General features: G+C 62.2%; 2 protein-coding genes across 3 annotated transcripts; one reads left to right on the top strand and one right to left on the bottom strand.

Moving 5' to 3' along the window:
• The first annotated feature begins 3,232 nt into the window (after positions 1 to 3,232).
• CACNB3 (calcium voltage-gated channel auxiliary subunit beta 3) lies at positions 3,233 to 8,389 on the top strand. Its single transcript, XM_058822059.1, has 13 exons — positions 3,233 to 3,364; positions 4,394 to 4,516; positions 4,599 to 4,721; positions 4,798 to 4,913; positions 4,981 to 5,045; positions 5,137 to 5,156; positions 5,323 to 5,403; positions 5,578 to 5,636; positions 5,721 to 5,830; positions 5,917 to 6,068; positions 6,145 to 6,240; positions 6,320 to 6,469; positions 7,383 to 8,389. Exons 1-13 carry the CDS (start codon positions 3,323 to 3,325, stop codon positions 7,668 to 7,670), a joined length of 1,425 nt encoding a protein of 474 aa, XP_058678042.1. The 5' UTR covers positions 3,233 to 3,322; the 3' UTR covers positions 7,671 to 8,389.
• Positions 8,390 to 8,703: 314 nt separating this feature from the next.
• Positions 8,704 to 21,254, bottom strand: DDX23 (DEAD-box helicase 23). 2 transcript variants are annotated; one of them, XM_058822048.1, is made up of 17 exons: positions 21,162 to 21,254; positions 20,081 to 20,286; positions 19,057 to 19,155; positions 18,846 to 18,942; positions 18,609 to 18,674; positions 17,999 to 18,137; positions 17,787 to 17,920; positions 17,603 to 17,715; positions 17,378 to 17,521; positions 16,079 to 16,304; positions 15,828 to 15,973; positions 15,077 to 15,254; positions 12,904 to 13,146; positions 11,124 to 11,275; positions 10,925 to 11,033; positions 9,945 to 10,119; positions 8,704 to 9,283 (listed from the first exon to the last, which is right to left on the bottom strand). In XM_058822048.1, exons 2-17 carry the CDS (start codon positions 20,284 to 20,286, stop codon positions 9,060 to 9,062), a joined length of 2,451 nt encoding a protein of 816 aa, XP_058678031.1. In that variant the 5' UTR covers positions 21,162 to 21,254; the 3' UTR covers positions 8,704 to 9,059. The 2 variants fall into 2 exon arrangements, with proteins under 2 accessions (XP_058678031.1, XP_058678032.1); XM_058822049.1 differs by having other exon boundaries at positions 17,787 to 17,917.
• Between the last annotated feature and the right edge of the window lie 351 nt (positions 21,255 to 21,605).

The following is a 21,605-nucleotide window of genomic DNA, read 5'->3' as shown; positions in this document are numbered from 1 at the left end:
GCCACACACCTCCCTCACCCACACCCCACACACTTCACACACTCTGCCTTGCACACTCACGTACACCCACCCCTTGCACACTCACCTTTACACATACACAGCCCTTACACACACCGCCCCACCTTCACACACACAGCCCTTGCACACCCCCCGTTATAGCCCCTTTACACACTCACAGCCCCTCTTACACGCACCCTCACCCTGACCCACTCTTTACACACTCACAGCCCCCTTATTCGCACACACACCCTGGCACACCCCTTACACACTCACAGCCCCGTTGTTTGCACAAACACCCTGACCCACTCTTCACACACTCACAGCCCCCCTTGTTTGCACACACACCCTGACATGTCTCTTGCACACTCACAGCCCCCTTATTTGCACACATGCCCTTACACACTCACAGCCCCTCTTGTTTGCACGCACCCTGACACACCCCTTACACACTCATAGCCCCCTTATTTGCACACACACCCCCCTTGCAGAGCCCCCCATTTCCTCACATCCTCACGCCCACCCTGGCACGGGGGCCCCCATCCCCAGAACCCCACTCGTGTCCGTGGCACCGACCCTGCCCTCCCCCCACGGCAGCATCTCCCGTATCCCCCTTCCCTTCCCTTCCCTTCCCTTCCCTTCCCTTCCCTTCCCTTCCCTTCCCTTCCCTTCCCTTCCCTTCCCTTCCCTTCCCTTCCCTTCCCTTCCCTTCCCTTCCCTTCCCTTCCCTTCCCTTCCCTTCCCTCCCCCGCAGCGGCGGCGGCGCCGGGCCCCGGGGAGCGCTGATTAATCATTAATTAGGAGCCGCCGGCGGGGCCGTGTCCCTGCGGCCCCACGCGGAAGTCCCGACGCGCGGGGGGGGGGTGCGGGGCTCTGTGGGGCTCCCGGTACAGCCGCGGTCCCGTTCTGCCCCTCCGGGCCGGCCATGCCGCAGCACCGGGACCGGCCAACCCCCGTGGGCTGCGAGCCCCCCACGGCCCCGCCCGCCCCACGCGGGAGTCCCCGGGGGCGTAACCCCATAGCGGGGGGGATGCCCCGGTGCGGGGGTGGCAGACAGAACCGTGGAAGGGGCACGGTGACAGCGGGAGCCGTCCCGGTGGGATGCGGGCGGAGGGGCTCCCGCATCCCCGCACGCGCGTGGGCAGGGCTGCGGCGGCCCCCGGGGGGCTCCCGTTGCCCGGTACGGCGCCGCCGGTGCCCGCAGCACTGCGGGTTGTGGGCAGGCTCCGCTGCCGGTGCCTCCCGGTGGCTGCCCAGCTGCGGGGGCGCGGAGCGGCCGCCGCGGGGATGGGCGCGGGGGCGGGCGGGCGGGGGCGGGGACGGCCGGGACGCCCCGGCGGCCCCGTGTGATGCGGAGCGCGGCGGTGGCGGCGGCGGCGCGGCCCTTCCCCGCCGAGCGCCGCGGTCCGGTGTGGGGCTGCCCCGCCGGGATCCCCGCGGCTCCTCCGGTGGGCGCCGCCGGGGATGTCCGCCCCGGCGCAGCCTGACGCTTCCGGCTCCTTCCAGGTGAGCACACCGGAGCCTTCCCGGCCGTGGCGGGCCCCGTGCGGCCCGGTTCGGTTCTGCCCGCAGAGCCGGGGGCCGCCGGTGGTGGCTCCGCGGCGGGGCCGAGCCGCCCGGAGCCGCCCGGTGCTCACCGCCCGCTCTCGCCGCAGAGCCCCCGGAGGCTCCCGAAGCGCAAGAGCCGCTTCAAGCGCTCGGACGGCAGCACCTCGTCCGACACCACCTCCAGCATCCTCCGCAGGCAGGTGAGCGGGCCGGCACCGGTACCTACACCGGCACCGAGACCGGCACCGGGGCGGGGCAGCCTCGGCAGCCCCGGGTCCGCCGCTGCTGCGGCTCCGCATTAACGCGCGGAGCCAGGGTGGGGAGCGGGGAGCGGCCGAGCGTCTCCCACCCCAACCTCCGCACTGGAGGGAGCTCGGGGGCCGCCTCCGCCCCGCCGCTCCCCCGGGACCGGAGCTGGGCGCCGGCACCGGGCGCCGGTAGCATCGCAACAGCCGCTCCCCGCGGCTAAAAATAGCGAGTGCTGCGTCAGGGCCGGGCCGGCGGCGGGCACCGGCACTGCGGCGCGGGGGGCGGCCCCGGGAAACTGAGGCAGCGGAAGGGGACCGGGCCAGGCGGGGCTGTAGAAGCGGCCGCGGGGCTCCCCTGCCGCTCCCTCAACCGGCGGCACCGGGCCGGCTCCCCGCGCTGCCCGGGAGAGGCACGGAGCTCCCCGCCGCCCCTCCGCCGGTGCTTCGGTTCCTCTGGCCCCGAGCTGCGCCCCCTCCCCGGCCGCCGGCGGTGAGCGGGTACCGGGGAGGCTCCGTGGAGGGCGGGGGGTTCCGGTCGGGGCGGCCCCGGGGGCGCAGAGCGGCCGGAGCATCCCGAGTCCCTGGTGCGGCAGCGCCCGCTGTTCCGGTACTCCCCGGTACCCCCGGGGACCCCGCGACCCGGCCCAGCGCCCGGCGCGGCCCCTTCAGCACCTCGGAGAGGGCCCGGCTGGGCCCCGCCATGTGCCCGGTACCGAGGCCCGTTCTCCATTCTGGTGCCCGGTGCCGGTGTCCGCGGGCGGTGCCGCCGCTGGCCGAAGCCCCCATCCCGCCGAGCGCTGTATCCCCGATATCCCCGGGCCGGCCGTGAGCTGTCCCGGGCCGGTCCCGCCGCTCGGTAACGGGGCGGGCCGGCCCGGTCCCCCGGGACCCGTCGCTGCCCCCCTCACGGGGGCGGGAGGGGGGGGGCGCGGCGGGGGGGGCGGGAGCGGCTCCGGCCCCGCCGCAGGGCTCGCCCTGCAGACGGGGCTGCTGCCGGCTCGGGGCAGGACCGGAGCCGCTGCACCGGAGCATGGAGGTACCCACCGGGACCCCCCCGCCGCCGCCCCGGAACCCCGAGCAGGCTGCACAGCCCCTCCGCCGCTGCCCCGGGACTCTGCTCTCACCCGGAGCTCTCTTAGCAAACTATCCCCCCCCTCCCGGGGCACCGGGAGCTGCTCCGGTGACCGGTCCGGGTGCACCTCACCGGGACCGCTCCGGTCTCCCGGTTGCCAGCGCAGCCCCCCTCGCTGTCCCACCGGAGAGGGGCTGGAGCCCCCCGCCAGCACCGGGAAGGGGGAACGGCGACCCCCAACAGCACCCACACACCCAGTCCCCCCACCGGGCTGAGCGGCGGGGGCGGCTCCGTGAGCCCCGGGGGGACGGTGGGAGGCGGGGGCGGGGAGGGGCGGGGAGGGGCGGCGGCGGCGGAGCGGGCAGGGCCAGCCGGAGCCCGAGCCGCAGCCGGAACCGGAGCCGGTGCCGGTGGAGCGGGGCGGGCGGGGGGGGGCTCGGCTCGGCTCGCCCCGTCTATGTCGTTTTCTGACTCCAGCGCTACCTTCCTGCTCAACGAGGTACCGGCTCCGGTACCGGCTCCGGTACCGGGGGGAGCGTGCGCGGGGGGTCGCGGTGGGTTCGGGGGGGAGCTCTGCGCCCCCCGGGGTGGTGATGGCGCACGAGGGGGCTGCGCCTCGGGAGGGGGGGGCCGTGCCCGGTGCGGGGCTCATGCCCGGTGCGGGGGGGGGCTGTGCCGCCCCCCGGCCCTTTGTTCCTCGCCGCCGCCACCGCTCCCGTCCCCCCCCCAGCCCCCGGGACCGGGACCGGGCGGGGAGAGAACCCCGATCCCCACGGCCGGGGGGGCTGCGTTGGGGGGGGGTCGTGCGTGAGGGGGGGGCTGGGGATGCTGTACCGGGGGATTCCCTGGGGATAATGGGGGGGTCGCGCTGGGGGGGCAGCCCCGGAACGCTGCGGAGCCACCCTGGGCATGCTGGGGGTGGGTGGGGGATGCTCGGGGCGCGGTGACGATGCTGGGGGGGCCGTGCTGGGGAGGCCATGTTGGGGGGGGCTCTGATGGGATCCATTTTGCCCGGGGGGGGCTGCAGGGGGAACCCGGGCTCCCCCCGGTGTGAGCGGGGTGGGATGTGCAGGTTAACGGGGGAGGGGGGGGGAGGTGCTGAGCTCAGCCTGGGGGGCCTCGGGGGGGCTCAGCCACATTCAGGGACCTATAAATATTTCACCGCAGCTTCTGCGCCTGTTCCCGGCGCAGCGGGCGGTGGGTAAATACCGGAGCGGCGGGGAGGGGGAGCCGGGGGTGCTGAGCTGAGCACCCCAGGGTGGTGGTTTGGGGGGGAGACAGGGGTAAGATTCACATCTCAGCGTGACAAGGGGCATCTCCCCACCCCTGAGCCTGCGGGGGTCTCCCCTGCGACCCCCCCAGCACATGGGGGCTTCACCCCAGGGCAGCTGTGCTGGGTGATGGCACCTGACACAGAGGTGATGCCAGCGCTGGAGGGGGGCAGCAGGGTCCCCTCCCGAGGTTGGCACGGGGTCCCTCGTTGTGGGGGTCCCCCCGCAGCCCCCCGGCACTGACCCCGCTCCCCCAGGGCTCGGCGGACTCCTACACCAGCCGCCCTTCCCTGGACTCCGACGTGTCCCTGGAAGAGGACCGTGAGGGCGCCCGGCGCGAGGTGGAGAGCCAGGCTCAGCAGCAGCTCGAGAGGGCCAAGGTACGGATGGGGAGACAGCCAGGGCACGGCTCGGGGCTGCTGCCGGGGCCCAGGGGTGCTGATCACCCCCAAAATCCCGCAGCACAAGCCGGTCGCCTTCGCTGTGCGCACCAATGTCAGCTACTGCGGGGCGCTGGATGAGGAGTGCCCGGTGCAGGGAGCCGCCATCAACTTCGAAGCCAAAGATTTCCTGCACATCAAGGAGGTCAGCTGGGGTGCTGAGGGGTCTGCTCGGGGCCAGGCACCTCCCCTTCCCTCACCTCTGCCCTGTCCTCGCCCAGAAATACAGCAATGATTGGTGGATTGGGCGCCTAGTGAAGGAGGGGGGGGACATCGCCTTCATCCCCAGCCCCCAGCGCCTGGAAGCCATGAGGCTGAAGCAGGAGCAGAAAGCCAGGTAGGGATGGGACCCCCGGGCCCACTCCTGGACCCCCAACACCCGCTCACACCCCCTCGTTCCCCAGGAGAGCTGGCAATGCCTCGGGCCTCGGCGACAGCGGGAGCCGGCGATCGCCTCCCCCCTCCTTAGGTAAGGGCAGATCTCGGCCCAGGGGAATCGTGGGGGTCCTGAGGGGGTCCCCACTTTACTGTCACCAACCTCTGTCTCTTCTCTCCCCAAGCCAAGCAGAAGCAGAAGCAGGTGAGTCCCAGGTGCGGGGGGCTGTGGCTCTGAGCAGAGACCCCCCTCTCTTTTCCCTGCTTATGGGGCTGGGGGGGCTCTGGGATGCTCTGGAATGGGCTCGATGCCCCCTCCTGGGCTGGGGGTGGGGACACAGGGCACTGACACCCCCCGTGTCCCCCTGCAGACGCAGCACATCCCACCCTACGACGTGGTCCCCTCCATGCGGCCCGTGGTGCTGGTGGGGCCCTCGCTGAAGGGATATGAGGTACGGATGGGGGGATGCGGGGTGGTGGCCTGTGTCCCTCGTCCCCTCCCTGGCCACGGTGTGCCGGCAGAGGGCAGATGGCACGGCCCAGGGTGGTGGCACGGTGCTGAGCGGCTGCCACCTCCCCGCCGGTGCCATCTGCCGCGGCTCACGGCGCTGGCGGCCCCTCGGCAGGTCACCGACATGATGCAGAAAGCGCTCTTCGACTTCCTCAAGCACAGATTCGATGGCAGGTGAGAGCATCACCCCACCCTGAACCCCCTCCTCGCACGGCCTGGGGGTCCCCAGGTGCCCACGGTGTCCCTGTGTCCCCTCAGGATCTCCATCACCCACATCACAGCCGACCTGTCCCTGGCCAAGCGCTCCATCCTCAACAACCTGGGCAAGCAGGCGATCCTGGAGCGCTCCACCACCCGCTCCAGCATCGGTGAGGGCTCAGGCTCCCCCTTTTGGGTGCAGGGACCCCCTCCCAGGGCCAGCCCAGCCTCACACGCCCCCCCCGTGTCCCCCCAGCCGAGGTGCAGAGCGAGATCGAGCGAATCTTCGAGCTGGCCAAGTCCCTGCAGCTGGTGGTGCTGGACGCTGACACCATCAACCACCCAGCCCAGCTGGCCAAGACCTCCCTGGCACCCATCATTGTCTACGTCAAGGTGTCCTCCCCCAAGGTGAGGGGGCACCACGGCTCTGGGGGGGGTCCTGGCTGCCCCCCACGGTGCTGTCACCCCCCTGTCCCCTCCCCAGGTCCTGCAGAGGCTCATCAAGTCCAGGGGGAAGTCGCAGGTGAAGCACCTGAACGTGCAGATGATGGCAGCTGACAAGCTGGTGCAGTGTCCCCCGGTGAGCCACGGTCCCCCACCCCTGGGGATGCCAGGGGGGACCCCTAAACCCTCCCTGAGCCCTCTCACTGCCCCCCCAGGAGCTCTTTGATGTGATCCTGGATGAGAACCAGCTGGAGGATGCCTGTGAGCACCTGGCTGAGTACCTGGAGGTTTATTGGCGTGCCACGCATCACCCACCACACGCCTCCCACGCTGTGCCCTCGCCCACCGGCCTGCCAGGCCTGCAGGTAACCCCATGGCACCCCCTGGCACCTGGGGGACACACAGCCCCCCACACTGTCCCCATGGCGCCCTACGTGCACCCCACTGGCCACTGCCACACAGGGGAGGGCATGGGGGGCACACACAGCCCCCCACACTGTCCCCATGGGGACTCAGTATAGGGGTGCTGAGGCCTCACAGCCCCCCACACTGTCCCCACAGCCCCCCACATTCTCCCCACTGGAACTGGGGGGACACACAGCCCCCTACACTGTCCCCCTAGCCCCCCACACTGTCCCCATGCTCCCCACTGGAACTGGGGGGACACAGAGTCCCCCATACTGTCCCCATGGGGACTCAGCATAGGGGTGCTGGGGACACAGAGCCCCCACACTGTCACCATGCCACCCTCCATGCTCCCCACTGGAACTGGGGGGACACACAGCCCCCCCCCACTGCTCCCTATGGACAGTTGGCACAGGGCTCCAAAGATGGGGTGGGGGGGCACACACAGCCCCTTCCCTGCTTCCCATGGACACCCAGCCCAGGGTGCCAGGGCTGGGGTGGGTACAGAGCCCCCTCCCTGCTTCCCACGGGGACCCAGCACAGGGTGCCAGGGCCAGGGAGCGTAAAGAGCCCATTCCCTGCTTCCCATGGGGACCCGGCCCAGGGTGCCAGGGCAGAGGGGGCACAGAACCCATTCTGTGCTTCCCATGGACACACAGCCCAGGGTGCCAGGGCAGAGGGGGCATAGAGCCCATTCCCTGCTTCCCATGGGGACCCGGCCCAGAGTGCCAGGGCAGAGGGGGCACAGAATCCATTCCGTGCTTCCCACGGGGATCCTGCCCACGGTGCCAGGGTTGGGGGGGGGGAACCCAGCCCAGGGTGCCAGGGCAGGAGGGCACACACAGCCCCCACCTCTGCACCCCCTGCCCGCAGAGCCAGCAGCTGCTGGGCGAGCGGGGCGAGCACTCTCCGCTGGAGCACGACAGCCTGATGCCGTCGGACGAGGCGGGGGACACCTCGCCCCAGCCTTGGGGGGCCACATCCCAGCGCAGCTCCCGGCACCTGGAGGAGGAAGAGGAGTACGGGGACCCCTACCCCGACCTGTACCAGCCCCACCGGCACCACCACGACAGCGGCCCCGGCACGCCGGAGCGCGCGGGCGAGCGCAACCACGACAGGAACTGGCAGCGCAGCCGGCCCTGGGCCAAGGACAGCTATTAGGGCTGGGATAAGGGTGGGGGGCACGGCTGGGAACCGGCCCCACCCCCCCCAAACCCCGGGCGCTCCCCGCCTCGCCCCAGCCCCGCGCTGGGGGTGCTCAGACAATCGAACTCAGCACCGGCAGCTTCCTCTGGCCCGGCCCCACCCCGGGCGTGATTTCAGCCATAAGCACAGCGAGGTTGGGGGGTCAGGATGCCCTGGGAGTCCCCGAGGAAGTTTTGGGGAGCCTGGGGACAGACACACACCTTGGCCGTGCCTCAGTGTCCCCCCCTAACCATCACAGGTCGGCTCATTCTCCGCAGGGCAGCTGCCACGGACAGTGGGTGCCCCCCCCCGATAAAAAGGGGAGGTAAGGAGAGGGGGGGGGCGGTTGTAGCAGCATCCCCCAGCCCGCCCAGAGCCGAGGAAGGAAGGGAAGGTGCCTGCTCACCCCCCCGGGACCTGGCCTGCCCCCTCCCCACCCCTGCATGGGACCCCCGGGAGGAGTGGCTCTCACCGCTCTGCACCGATTCCCCCCCCGCCCCCGGTCACCGCGGCCACCCCGGCCCCGCCCTCAGCATGGGGAGGGTCCTGGGGGGGCTGCCCGGGCTCTGGGGGCTGCTCCACCACGCTTGCACCACCCACTGCCCTGTCCCCATTGCCCCATGCTGTCACCGCACGTCACCACAGTCCTGTAAATACGGCGCCCACCGCCCTCGAATGGGGGTCCTGGTGTGGGCTGAGCCCCCCCCGCGGCCATTATTGGTGGGGAAGGGGGGGGAAATGGGGTGGGGGCCACAGATTTGTTATAATTTCTTTTGTAGAAAGCACTGATTTCCCTGTAATTGGTTTCAGAAACACACACGAGTGCTCAGAGCTGCTTGGTGTCCGTGTCTGTGGAGGGGAATGTGGGGGAACCTGGTTTGGGGAGGGGGGTGCTGAGTACCTCCAAATGTTCCTTTAGGGCACTGCTGGCTTCTGTCCCCATGGGAGGTGGCACCCAGGGGCTGGTAATGCCACCCAGGGAAGGGAGAGGATGAGGAGGTGACACCGGTAACGCCGCTGCCGGTTTATTCCTGCAGCCTGGAGCTTCAGCTACAAAAAAAAAATAAACCCCAAAAGCCCAAAGGATGAGGTGCAGACAGCTCCCAGGACAGCCATAAAAACCCAGCCCCACCCTGGCAGCAGGGAGGGACCGGCCCCCAAACAGCCTCCAGCAGCTCCTCCGATCCGTGGGGAAACCGGGAAGGGGACTGGGAGAACAGGGGGGACAATTTGGGATAATCCCAACCCCAATCTCTGCTTGTGGGCAGTCCTGGGGTTGCACAAGGAGCTGGGAAAAACAACAGCCAGAGCAGTCCTGGCAGCCCTGCTGGTCCTGCTGTCCCCAGAGGGGTGACAAAGGGACCCTCAGGCAAAGATGGTCTCCTCCCGCCGCTTCTTGGTGAGGATGGTGCCAGGCTTGTGCTGGGCATCGGGGTGGTTTGCCAGCTCTGGGGGGCACGAGGACACGGGGCTCTCCAGGATGGCCTGTTTGAGGTCGTAGAACACCGTGGAGTCCTCCTTGGTGAGGAAGGTGATGGCCACGCCGCTCTTCCCCGCTCGGCCCGTCCGCCCGATGCGGTGGATGTAATCTGGGAGATGGGAAATGAAGGGTTAAGTGTGGGCAGTGCCAGGGCTGGGCACTCCCTGCAGCATCCCCTGCACTCCCAGTGCCAGGGGTGGGCACCCCACAGACCCCTCAGTGTGGCAGCACTGGGGTTGGGCACCCCACAAGTGCCAGAACCAGGGCCAAGTACCACCCACACCACCAGTACCCAGGTTGGGCACCTACAATGCCCCCAGGACCAGACAGCCCCTGGACTCCCAGTACCAGGGCTGGGCACCCCCCATAACCTCAGCACTGGGGCTGGGCACTCCCTGCATCACAAGAACCAGGGCTGGGCACCCCCCACACCCTCAGCACCAGGGCTGGGCATCCCCTACACCCTCAGCACCAGCGATGGGCACCTCTGCAACCCAAGAACCAGGCCTGGGCACTCCCCACACCCTCAGCACTGGGGCTGGGCACCGCTCCATCCCAAGAACCAGGCCTGGGCACCTCTGCACCCCCCTTAGTGAGGGCAGTACCAGGGCCAGGCACCCCCTGCACACCCAGCACCAGCCTCTTCAGTGTGGCAGCACCAGGGCTGAGCAACCCCCCAAAGCCCCTCCAGGGCAGGGAACACCAGGACCAAGCCCCCCAACGTGGGCACAGCCCCCCCAGTGCCCCCCTGAGTGCCCCCCAAGCCTCACCCTCGATGTTCTTGGCCATGTCGTAGTTGACCACCATGGAGACGTCGTGGATGTCGATGCCACGTCCGGCCACGTCCGTGGCCACCAGGATGTCCTTGGCTCCAGCCTTGAGGTTGGAGAGGGCGAATTCTCTCTGCTCCTGGCCCTTGCCGCCGTGCAGGGTGCAGGCATTGTACTGTGGGAACAGGGGGGTGAATGGGGGCACATCCCTGGCACAGATGTATTTGATAAAAATCCTTTGCTTAGGATTTTCCCTCCTGAGAAGCTGAAAGGCCTCAGGAACAAAATGTAAACATTGATTATCTGCTGCTGTGGAGTGCAACAGGGGAATCTGTGATTGGGCTCATGTGGTTGTTTCTAATTAATGGCCAATCACAGTCAATGATGATCTGCTGCTGTTCAGACCCCTCCAAACACCACCACATTTGGTGACCCCAAGTGATGAAAAACTCCACACATCTCCACGTGGGGATGAGGGGGACAGGGCTCAGGGTGACCCCCTGTCATGGATATATTTGATGAAAAATCCTTTCCTTAGAATTTCTCCTCCTGAGAAGCTGAGAGGCCTCAGGAACAAAATGTAAACATTGATTATCTGCTGCTGTGGGATGCAACAGGTGCATCTGTGATTGGTCTCAGAGAGTTGTTTCTAATTAATGGCCAATCACAGTGAGCTGGCTTGGACTCTCTGTCTGAGACACAAACCTTTGTTATCATTCCTTCTTTTTCTATTCTTAGCTAGCCTTCTGATGAAATAATTTCTTCTATTCTTTTAGCATAGTTTTAATATAATATATATGATAAAATAATAAATCAAGCCTTCTGAAACATGGAGTCAGATCCTTGTCTCTTCCCTCATCCTGAGACCCCTCTGAACACCACCACGTTTGGTGACCCCGAGTGATGAAAAATTCCACACATCCCCACGTGGGGATGAGGGGGACAGGGCTCAGGGTGACCCCTTCCCAGCCCAGCCTCACCCCCATCTTCTCCAGGGACTTGGCCAGCACATCACAGCCCTTCTTCTGGTTGACGAAGATGATGATGGGCGGGTCGAAGCCCTGCTCCAGGATGGCCAACAGCTTCTTCCTGTAAGAGCACAAAGAGGAGGAGGAGGAGGAGACAGTTGGGCAAAGAGATGCTGAAGGCTCAGGCCACCCCTAAATCCGTGCTCCTCACCTTTTCTCAGATTCAGACATGAGGAACACCTTCTGCTCCACCCTCTCGTGGGGTTTGCCAGCAGAGCCGATGTAAACCACGGCCGGGCGCCGCAGGTAACTGCGGGCCAGGCGCTCCACGGCCGGGGGCATGGTGGCTGTGAACATGACAGTCTGCAAGGCAAGGGCACAGGGACAGCCTGTCAGGTGGCTGTGGGCCCCCAGAGAGGAAGGAATGATCCTGGTGGGGCAGGGAACATCTCCTCAAGGAGCAGGAACATCCCCTAAGGAGCAGGAACATCCCCAGTGAGGAAGGAATGGTCCTGGTGGGGCAGGGAACATCTCCTCAAGGAGCAGGAACATCCCCAGTGAGGAAGGAATGGTCCTGGTGGGGCAGGGAACATCTCCTCAAGGAACAGGAACATCCCCTAAGGAGCAGGAACATCCCCAGTGAGGAAGGAATGGTCCTGGTGGGGCAGGGAACATCTCCTCAAGGAGCAGGATGATCCCACAGTGAGGTGGGAACGCCTCTGATGGGGCAGGAATGTTCCCCACCATGGAGCAGGAACATCACCCACGGGGCAAGAACATCTCCCACTGAAGAGGAATGACTCCTATGGAGGGCAGGAATGTGATCCTATGGAGGAGGAACATCCCCACTGGAGCAGGATGATCCCACAGTGAGGTGGGAATGCCTCTGATGGCACAGGAATGTCCCCATATGGAGCAGAAACATCACCCAAGGAGCAGGAACATCCCCCAGTGAAGCAGGAACAACCCCAGTGGGGCAGGAACATCATCAACAGGGCAGGAACATCACCCAGTGAAGAGGAATGACCCCAGAGGGGCAGGAATGCGATCCCATGGAGCAGGAACATCCCCCATGGAGGAGGATGATCCCACAGTGAGGTAGGAATGCCTCTGATGGGGTAGGAATGTCCTCCCCCATGGAGCAGCAGCATCACCCAAGGGGCAGGAACATCCCCCAGTGAAGTAGGAATGACCCCAGTGGGGCAGGAACACCTGTGGAGCAGGACATCCCCCAGTAAAGCAGGAATGACCCCAGAGGAGCAGGAATGTGATCCCATGGAGCAGGAACATCACCCATGGAGCAGGATGATCCTGCAGTGAGGTGGGAATGCCTCTGATGGGGCAGGAATGTGCCCCACATGGAGCAAGAACATCACCCAGTGAAGCAGGAATGACCCCAGAGGGGCAGGAATGTCCTCCCATGGAGCAAGAACATCACTCATGGTGCAGGAACATCCCCCAGTGAAGAGGAATGACCCCAGTGGGGCAAGAACATCCCCTATGGAGCAGGAACATCCCCCAGTGAAGCAGGAATGACCCCAGAGGGGAAGGATTGTCCCTCATGGAGCAGAACTGACCCCACAGGGAAAAAATGTCCCCTTGTAGTGCAGGAATGTCCCCTCGTGGGGCAGAAACATCCACTGTGGGGCAGGAATGTGCTCCCATGGAGCAGGAACATCCCCCATGGAGCAGGAATGATCCCAGTGGGGCAGGATTGTCCCTTATGGAGCAGAACTGCCCCCATAGGACAAAAATGTCCCCTTGTGGGGCAGGAATGTCCCCCATGGAGCAGAACTGTCCCCACAGGGCAAAAAGGTCCCCTTGTGGGGCAGGAATGTCCCCTCATGGGGCAGGAACATCCACTGTGAGGCAAGAACGTTCCTCCACAGAGCAGAAACGTGACTCCCATCCCCTCAACCCCTTCCCCAAAACCCCAAATTCTCCCTCCCACCCCACAGGAACCCTCCTAGACCCCCTTTACCCACACCCACCTGTCTGTACTTGTGCTTCCCGGACTCAAAATTGGCCAACATCTTCTCAGGGTCCTCAGCCTCGTCGGTGTCAGGTTTCTGGTTGGTGACAGGCATGTGCTCCAGGATCTTCTGCACGTCAGGCTCGAAGCCCATGTCGATCATGCGGTCGGCCTCGTCCAGCACCACGTAGGTGCAGCGGCTCAGCACCAGGTACCGGTTCTCCAGCACGTCAATGAGCCGGCCCGGGGTGGCAATGACAATCTGGGGGGACAGGAGGGTTGGTGGGAGCAGCTCAAGGCTCAGATGACCCCCATGAGACACCCCAACTTGTCAGGAAGTTCCTCTGATTGCCCTAGAAGCAGAGAACTTCCAGGTCTAAGAAGACCTTGGCTCAGAATCAGACACCTCTGTGTGTCTGTGACAAGGAACGTGATTCCATGGAGCAGGAACATCCCTCAATGAAGTAGGAATGAACCCACAAAGACACCTCTGTGTGTCTTTAACTATGTGTTTTCCATGGGTTAAAAAGTTGTTTTTAACAATTTTATTTTTTTAAAAACAATTTTGAAAAGTAAACTGGGAGTAGGAGAAGGATTAGGATTATTTTCCTGTCATTTTAGCTCCATTAATTATCCCATCATAAAGGCAAACAAGCACCCATGGAAACAATTATCAATTTTGTGTGAGGAGTTACAAACTACAAGAGTTTGAATAGAATGGTAGTGAATTTGTCACAGGTTGAAAATGTTGAATTTTGGGGTTTTTAGAATGGGGGTTCAGGAGGCAAGATGGAGGCTTGTCCAGTCTTTCTCCTTCTTCTTCTTCTTGGCCTCCATCTTCTGCTGTGATGGTGGCACTTTTGGGTTGGTTTAGAGTAGAGACAAACTGTCTAACACAGGTGATAGGATTGGAAAATTATAGTAAATAATGGTTTTAGTATAAAAAGATAACACCACCCCAAGGTGTTGTGTGCCATTGTTCCAGATTGCAAGGCAAGATGTGTTCTATTACCATCTGTGTGGCAGCTGTCTTTTGTCAGTGGGCAGTTTTTCCTTATCTCTTCCACAATCACACCTCCCTCTGGGGGGACATCTGCTGATAACAGCTATTGAATGTCACTGCATGGCTGATAAGAACTGCAGCATCTCATTGGGAGAGGTGAGCCCAGAGGGAGGAGCCAAGCATTCCTGCCTGGATACAATCTGAGATTTCAAACATTCCTACCCACATATAATCTGGAGGTTCTGGAATACCAGCACTGCTTCTCCACTGGATTTCCCAGAGGAGCAGCAGCTGCCTCTTCTTCCCCATTCTTCTTCTTCCATTCAGAGGAAGACTCCACCCTTTCCTACAGGATCCCTGCTCCAGCAGAACCACCCCTGACACTGCAGGAGGGCTGAGCCACAATTCCAACTGGACTGATACCAACATCCTGACCCACAGGGTGCCAGGTTGGGTTCTGACTCTCAGTGTTGTTCCAGTGTACTGCATTGTTTATTTAATCCTTTTATTTTCTTCCCTATTAAAGAAGGGAACTGTTATTCCCTTCTTTATTATTAAAGAACTGTTATTCCCTGCTCCCATATTTGTTGCCTGAGAGGCCCGTAATTTAAAATTTATAGTAATTCAGAAGGAGGGGGTTTACATTTTCCATTTCAGAGGTGGCTCCTGCCTCCCTTAGCAGACACCTGTCTTTCCAAACCAAGACAAACTGTTATTCCTGTTCCCATATTTTTTGCCTGAGAGCCCCCTAATTTCAAATTTATAGCAATTTGGAGGGGTGGAAGGTTTACATTCTCCATTTCAGGGGAGGCTCCTGCCTTCCTTAGCACACACCTGTCTTTCCAAACAAATAAAAACTGTTATTCCTGCTCCCATATTTTTTGCCTGAGAGCCCCCTAATTTCAAATTTACAACAATTCAGAGGGGAGGGAGTTTACATTTTCCATTCCAGGGCAGGCTCCTGCCTTCCTTAGCATACACCTGTCTTTCCAAACCAAGCCAGCCATGAACCGACGTGCTGGACAGATCTCAGCAGGTTGGAGAAAGAATGTTAAAGATCACAAAAAATAAACAACTTTGAAAAGGAAAGCCAAGGAACCCTGGCTTCTTCTTCAGTCTCAGGGCTGGGAAAAAGAGATTTTCCAACACCTGGGGGTCATCTCAACACCAGAGACCCCTGAGCACTGACCTCGCAGCCCATGCGGAGCCGGAAGCCCTGGTCCTCGCGGGAGATGCCGCCGATCACGGCCACGGTGCGGATGCCCAGGGGTTTCCCAAATTTGATGGTTTCCTCCTCAATCTGCTGGGCCAGCTCACGGGTGGGGGCCAGGATGATGGCGTAGGGTCCCTGGTCTGATTCTTCGATGCTGCAGGATGGCAGGAAATGGTTGTGTCACTCACAGTGCCATGTGTGTGCCCTCCAGTGTCACCCCATGCCATCCACCATGTCACCCTGTAACCGTGCCTCAATCCCCTGACAGTGTCACCCTGTCACCCCATCCTGTCACCTCCACAGTCCTGACCCCTCTGCAGTGTCACCCTGTCACCTCCACAGTGCCACCCTGTCCTGACCCCTGACAGTGTCACCCCATCCCCTCCACTATGTCACACTGTAACCCTGCCTCAATCCTCTGACAGTGTCACCCTGTCACCTTCACAGTGTCATCCCATCCTGACACCTGTGCAGTGTCCCCTTGCCACTCCCCCATCCCACAGGCAGTGTCACCCTGTCAGTCCCCCTGGACAGTGTCTCCTTGCCACTCCCCCTGTCCCACGGGCAGTGTCCCCCTTCTACTCCTCCCCCTGTCCCATAGGCACTGTCCCCTTGCCACTCCTCCTGTCCCACGGGCAGTGTCCCCCTGCCACTCCCCCTGTCCCACAGGCAGTGTCCCTGTCCCTGCCACTCCCCTCCATCCCAGGGGCAGCGTCCCTGTCCCCACCGGTCGATTTTGGGCAGGGTGGTGATCCACACGAGCAGGGGGATCAGGAACGCTGCCGTTTTGCCGCTGCCGGTCTCGGCCACGCCGATGATGTCGCGGTTCTGCAGCCCGATGGGGATGGCCTGGCGCTGGATCGGGGTCGGCTCCTGCCGGGGGGAGCAGGTTGGGAGCAGAACTTCCCCTGTTCCCCCCCTCCAAAGCCCCCTGCCCGCCCCTTTTTCCCCCTCCCTCCCTCCCCAGCTCCCCCTCACCTTGTATCCACACTTGTCAATGACCTCCAGGATGTGGGGGGGCAGGGAGGAGTCCTTCCAGGAGCGGATGGGATTTGGGATCTTGCCCCCCTTGGTGGTGATGCTGTAATCCTCACGGAAGATGCGCCAGTCCCTGTCTGTCATCTCATCCAGCTTCTTCTGGGACCAGTGCCGGTCATCCCAGCGCTGCTTGGCCTCCTTCTTGCGCAGCTTCCGCAGCCGCGCCCTGCCCGGGGAGGGAAGGGGTGGGGAGAGGGAGAGGGAAAAGGGAATGGGGGAAAGGGAGAGGGAAAGGGGAGAGGGAAAAGAGAATGAGGGAAAGGGAGAGGGAAAGGGGAGAGGGAAAAGAGAATGAGGGAAAGGGATGAGGAAAAGGGAATGGGGAAAGGGAGAGGGAAAGGGAAATGAGAGAAAAGGGAATGGGGGAAAGGGATGAGGAAAAGGGAGAGGGATGGGGAAAAGGGGATAGGGAAAGGGGGATGGGGAAAGGGAGAGGGATGGGGAAAAGGGAATGGGGGAAAGGGAGAGGGGAAAGGGGAGAGGGGAATGGGGGAAAGGGATGAGGGATGGGGGAAAGGGGAGAGGGAAAAGGGAATGAGGGAAAGGGATGGGAAAAGGGAGAGGGAAAGGGGAGAGGGATGGGGAAAGGGGGATAGGGAAAGGAGGATGGGGAAAGGGAGATGGGAAAAGGGAATGGGGGAAAGGGATGAGGGATGGGGAAAGGGGGATAGGGAAAGGGAGAGGGATGGGGAAAAGGGAATGGGGGAGAGGGAAAGGGAGAGGAAAAGGCGAGAGGGAAAGGCGAATGAGGAAGAAGGGAACGGGAAAGGAGAATGGGGAAAAGGGGATAGGGAAAGGGATGGAAAAAGGGAGAGGGATGGGGAAAGGGAAAAGGAAATGGGGGAAAGGGGAGAGGGAAAAGGGAATGCGGGAAAGGGATGAGGAAAAGGGAGAGGGATGGGGAAAAGGGAATGGGGAAAGTGGGATAGGAAAAGGAGAATAAAGGAAAAGGAAATGGTGAGGGAAGCACCATAGGAGAAATGGAGATGAGGACAGGCAGATGAGGGAGGGGGATGAAGGAAGGGAATGAGGGCAGGGCAAGGAAAGGAAAAACAAAAGGGAGTGAGGAAGGTGAGGAAGGGGAAGGAGAAAGTGGATAAGGCTCACCCTGTGCCTCTAGAACTCTTCTGCCAATTACCTGCAGGACCTGCTGCAGCCCAGCTCCACATCCCAACCAAGCTAAGCCAGCCATGATCCCACATACCCCTCAGCACCCTCCCAGCTTCCCCAAAACCTCACTCCTCCTGCTCCTTCTCCTCCAGCGTCCTCCTCTTCTCCATCAGGTCCCCGTAGAAGCGCGACTGCTCCCGTTTCTGCTGCTTCAGGTCGATGCCGGCGATGAAGCCACGGCCCAGCAGCTGCACCTGGTGCCTCTCCTTGTACCTGGAGCAGGGTGGGAGCATTAGGAGCAGGCCTTGCACGCCACAGGGACACCCCCAGCCCTCGGGGCACCCCAGCACTCACAGGGGGTTGTAGTCAATGGAGGTGTCCTCTGATGCATCCCACTCGAACACAAACTTGCGGTCGTTGAGGTGCCGCGTGCGCCGCCGCTTCTTCACCCCGCCCAGGTACCGCTCCTGCAGGACCCCAGGCTCAGTGGGACCCCTCATCTTCCCCCCAGCCCCCCCAGACCAGCCCCCATCCCCACCTTGATGGCGTGGAGCTCTTTGCTCTTGTCCTTCTCCTCCCGGATCTTCTGCCTGCCCTCCTCATCCTCAGTGCCGTTGGTTTCCCGCTCCATGCGCTCCCGGCGCTCCCGGCGCTCCCGCTCCTGGGGGTCTTCTGGGGAGCAGGGGAAGGGGCTCAGAGCTAGCATCCACCCCCAGGGCTGGGTGAAGGGCTCTAGGGATGAGTCCTTACCCAGCATCTTCCTGCCCATCTCCTGGAATTGTTTCCTCTTCTTCCTCTCCTCCTCCAGCAGCCGCTGCCGCTCCTCCACCTCCTGCTGCCGCCGCCGCAGGGCCTCAGCCTCCCTCTCTGCCTTGGACAGGAACTTGGGCTGGGATGGGAGAGAGGAAATGTCACACTGGGCCTGCCTGCCACCCCCTGGGCTGCTGGGGGTCCTCTCAGCCTTCTCTGATCCTTCCTGGGGCCCCCAGGCCTCCCCTTTCCCTCCTGTCCCTCTCTGGATCCCTCAGACCTCTCCACTCCCTGCAGAGCTCTCTCTGCTCCATCCCTGTGTCCCCTCCCTCCCCTCTGTGCCCCTCACCTTTCCCTCTTCCCTCCCAAGGTCCTTCTGCTCCCTCCTGGGGGTCCACCAGGCCTCCCCTCTCTCCACAGCCCCCCATGTGCCCTCCCAAGTCCCCCAGCCCTCCCTGCTCCATCCCACGATCCCTCCCGGTGTCCCCTGGCACTCCCTGCTTCCTTCTGGGCTCCCTCTGCATCCCCAAGTTTCTCAGCCCTCCCTGTCCCCTCCTGGGGTCCCCACAAACATCCAGCAGAGGGAAGAGGCTCCTGTTCCTTCTCCCACCTTGGCTTCTGCCTCTTCTTCTGCCTTCTTCTTTGCCAGCAGCTCCTCCAAGGACAGCGGCTGTGCCTGCAAATGAGGTCAGATGTCAGCACCACTCCTGGGGACCTGGATCCCCCTGGAACCACTCCCCAGCGACCTGGATCCCTTGGAATCACTCCTGGGGACTTGAACCCCCTGGAACTACTCCCCAAGGATCTGGAGCCCCTTCCATCGAAGCCCCATCCGCCCCCTCCTCACCTTCTCCTTCTTCAGGGCATTTTCCTCCTCTTCCTCTGCTTTCCGTGCCTCCCGATCCTTCCGAGACTTGGAGTCCTTCCCCCTGCCCGGGGACAAACTTCCAAGGGAAACAGCACCAGGAATAAGACACCAAGCACAGCCCTGGGGGATCCCAAACCTCCAGGGGATTTAGGGGAGAGCAGGAACCCCCCAAAAAAGTGACAGGACCCACCTGGACCGCTTACGGTCCTTGTCCCTCCGGTGCCCATCCTTGTCCCTGTCCCGCTCCTTCTTGCTGCGCTCCCGGTCCCGCTCCTTGTGCCGCCGATCCCTGTGGGACAGGGGGGTCACAGCCCCACAGGGGGGTCACAGCATGGCCCCACAGCCCTCACCCACCCTCTGCAGTGGTTTTGGTTTGTCAGTTTGAGATTTGGATGGTTTTGAGATTTCCTGTGGTGGGCTCAATGCTGCCCAATCCCCAGGGCACTCAATTCCTGCTGTGGGGCAGGGTGAGGAAAAAGGCAGAGCAGGCTCAAAATTTTAAAAAGGAGCCTCTTTATATCCTCTTTAAAACAAATAAATACAGTTAATAAATTTTTCTTTATACCCTCTTTAAAATAGATAAACACTGTTAATAATTTGTCTTTATATCCTTTTAAAGAGGGTATAAAGAAAAATTTAGTAACTAAAATAAAGAGTATTAAGAATCATAACAAAATCTTTACAATATTTCTTCTTCTCTCACAACTTTTTATTTCCCACTGACAAAGCCATCAAAGCTCTTCCAAACCACAGGGATAAATTTGAGATTTGGTTATTTTGAGATTTCCTGGCCAATGCAGCAGTGAGTGTGGTGGGCTCAGTGCTGTCCAATTCCCAGGGCAATCAATCCTGCTGTGGGGCAGGGTGAGGAAGAAGGCAGAGCAGGCTCAAAATTTTAAAAGGGAGCCTCTTTATACCCTCTTTAAAATAAATAAATACTGTTAATAAATGTTTCTTTATACCCTCTTTAAAGCAAATAAATACTGTTAACAAATTTTATACCCTTTTAAAAGAGTATAAAGAAAAATATATTAACAGTAATATATTTATTAATATAACAATTTTATAATATATATAATGATATTAATTAATATAATGATATATATTTATGAATTATCAATACAGAACCTTCACAACACTTCTCCTCCCCTCACAACTTTTTATTTCCCACTGACAAATCCATCAAAGCTCTTCCCAAATCACAGCTGCCTCACCTCTCTGTGGACTTGGAGCGGGACCGGGATCGGGAGCGGCTCCTCCGGCGCTCCCGGGATCGGTGGCGCTTCCGTTCCTTGGCCGGGGGGGAGCCCTTGCGCTCCCGGTCCCGTTCCCGGTCCCGTTCCGGAGAGCGGGAACGTTTCCTCTCCTCCTTCACCGGGGATGCGTCCCGATCCTTCTTGTCCGCCACTTCTCCGGCCATCTGCGGGGAGGGAAACACCGGGAGGGTCAGAGGGGAGACCGGGAGGGAAATTGGGGTGCAGGGACGGAGAGAGAGGGGTTGTGAGGGAAGAGAGGGACCCCAAGAAGGAGTGGGGAGGGCTGAGAGAGCACCAGAAGGAAATGGGGAGATGTCAAAGGAGCCGGGGAGGGAAAAACGCCGAAAAGAAGCAGGGAGAGCTGGGGGACACCGGGATGAGGGAAAAGGGACCTTCAGGAGGATGGAGAGAGAAAAGGAACCCTCAGGAAGGGGGAGAGAGAAAAGAGACCCACAGGAGGGAGAGGGGGACCCGGGGAGAGGGCAAAGGGACCCTCAGGAGGATGGAGAGAGAAAAGAGACCCACAGGAGGGAGAGGGGGACCCGGGGAGCGCGCAAAGGGACCCTCAGGAGGAAAGAGAGAAAAGGGACCCTCAGGAGGGGGAAGAGAGAAAAGGGGAAGGAGAGGGGAACCCGGAGAGAGAGCAAGGGAACCCTCAGGAGGGAGCGGGGAACCCAGAGAGAGCGCAAAGGAACTCCCTCAGGAGTCAGGGAGGGAACTGGGGGACCCCCGAAAGGGCACAGAGGAACCCCAGCAAAGAGCGGGAAGAGCTGGAAGGCCCCGAGGAGAGAAGGAAAAGGGAAAGGGGGACCCCGAGAGGGCACAGGGAGTCCCCGGGAGTGAATGCAGGGAGCCCTGAGGGACCCCGGAAAGGCTCCGTGAGGCCCGGGGGACGCGGCGCAACGGCGCGCCAGGCCCTGCCGCTGGTACCCAGTACCGGGGCTCTGCCCGGTGCCGCGGCACCACGGCTCTGCAGCCCCCGGGCCCCTCGCTCGCTCCCTGCAGTGCCCCCCGCTCGCTGCCGCCGGTTCCCGCTCACCGCCGCAGCCCCGCGTTCAGCGCCGCCGCTCCGCCGCCATGTCTGCCGGGCCCGCGGGGTTTACCGGGACGGCGCGGGACTACAGCTCCCGGCAGCCCTCGCGGCATTGGACTACAGTTCCCGGCATCCCCCGCGCGCTCCCGGCGCCCCTGCGCAGCCACAGCACCGCCGCGCCCCGCGATCCTTCCGCCGCGCGGCAACTCCCCCCTCCCCACGGCAAAGAGTCCCCCGGGACGGTGTCCCCGTGTCCCTGAGTCCCCCACAGCCCGCAGGCACCTCCTGCTCACCCAAATGAGGTTCCCACGGCCTAGAGCACCTCAAAGCCTGGAGAGACCCTCCCGAGTCAGTGTCCCCCGTGTCCCTGCACACCCCAAATCTCACGTGGACCCCTTCAGATCAGCAGCTCCAAGCACCCCAAACTCACAAGGGACCCCCAGATCAGTG

The sequence above is a fragment of the Ammospiza caudacuta genome, chromosome 31 (genome assembly GCF_027887145.1).
Source record: "Ammospiza caudacuta isolate bAmmCau1 chromosome 31, bAmmCau1.pri, whole genome shotgun sequence".
NCBI classification, from domain to species: Eukaryota; Metazoa; Chordata; class Aves; order Passeriformes; family Passerellidae; genus Ammospiza; species Ammospiza caudacuta.
The sequence above is the reverse complement of the archived record's forward strand: the minus strand, read 5'-3'. Positions and strand labels throughout refer to the sequence as shown.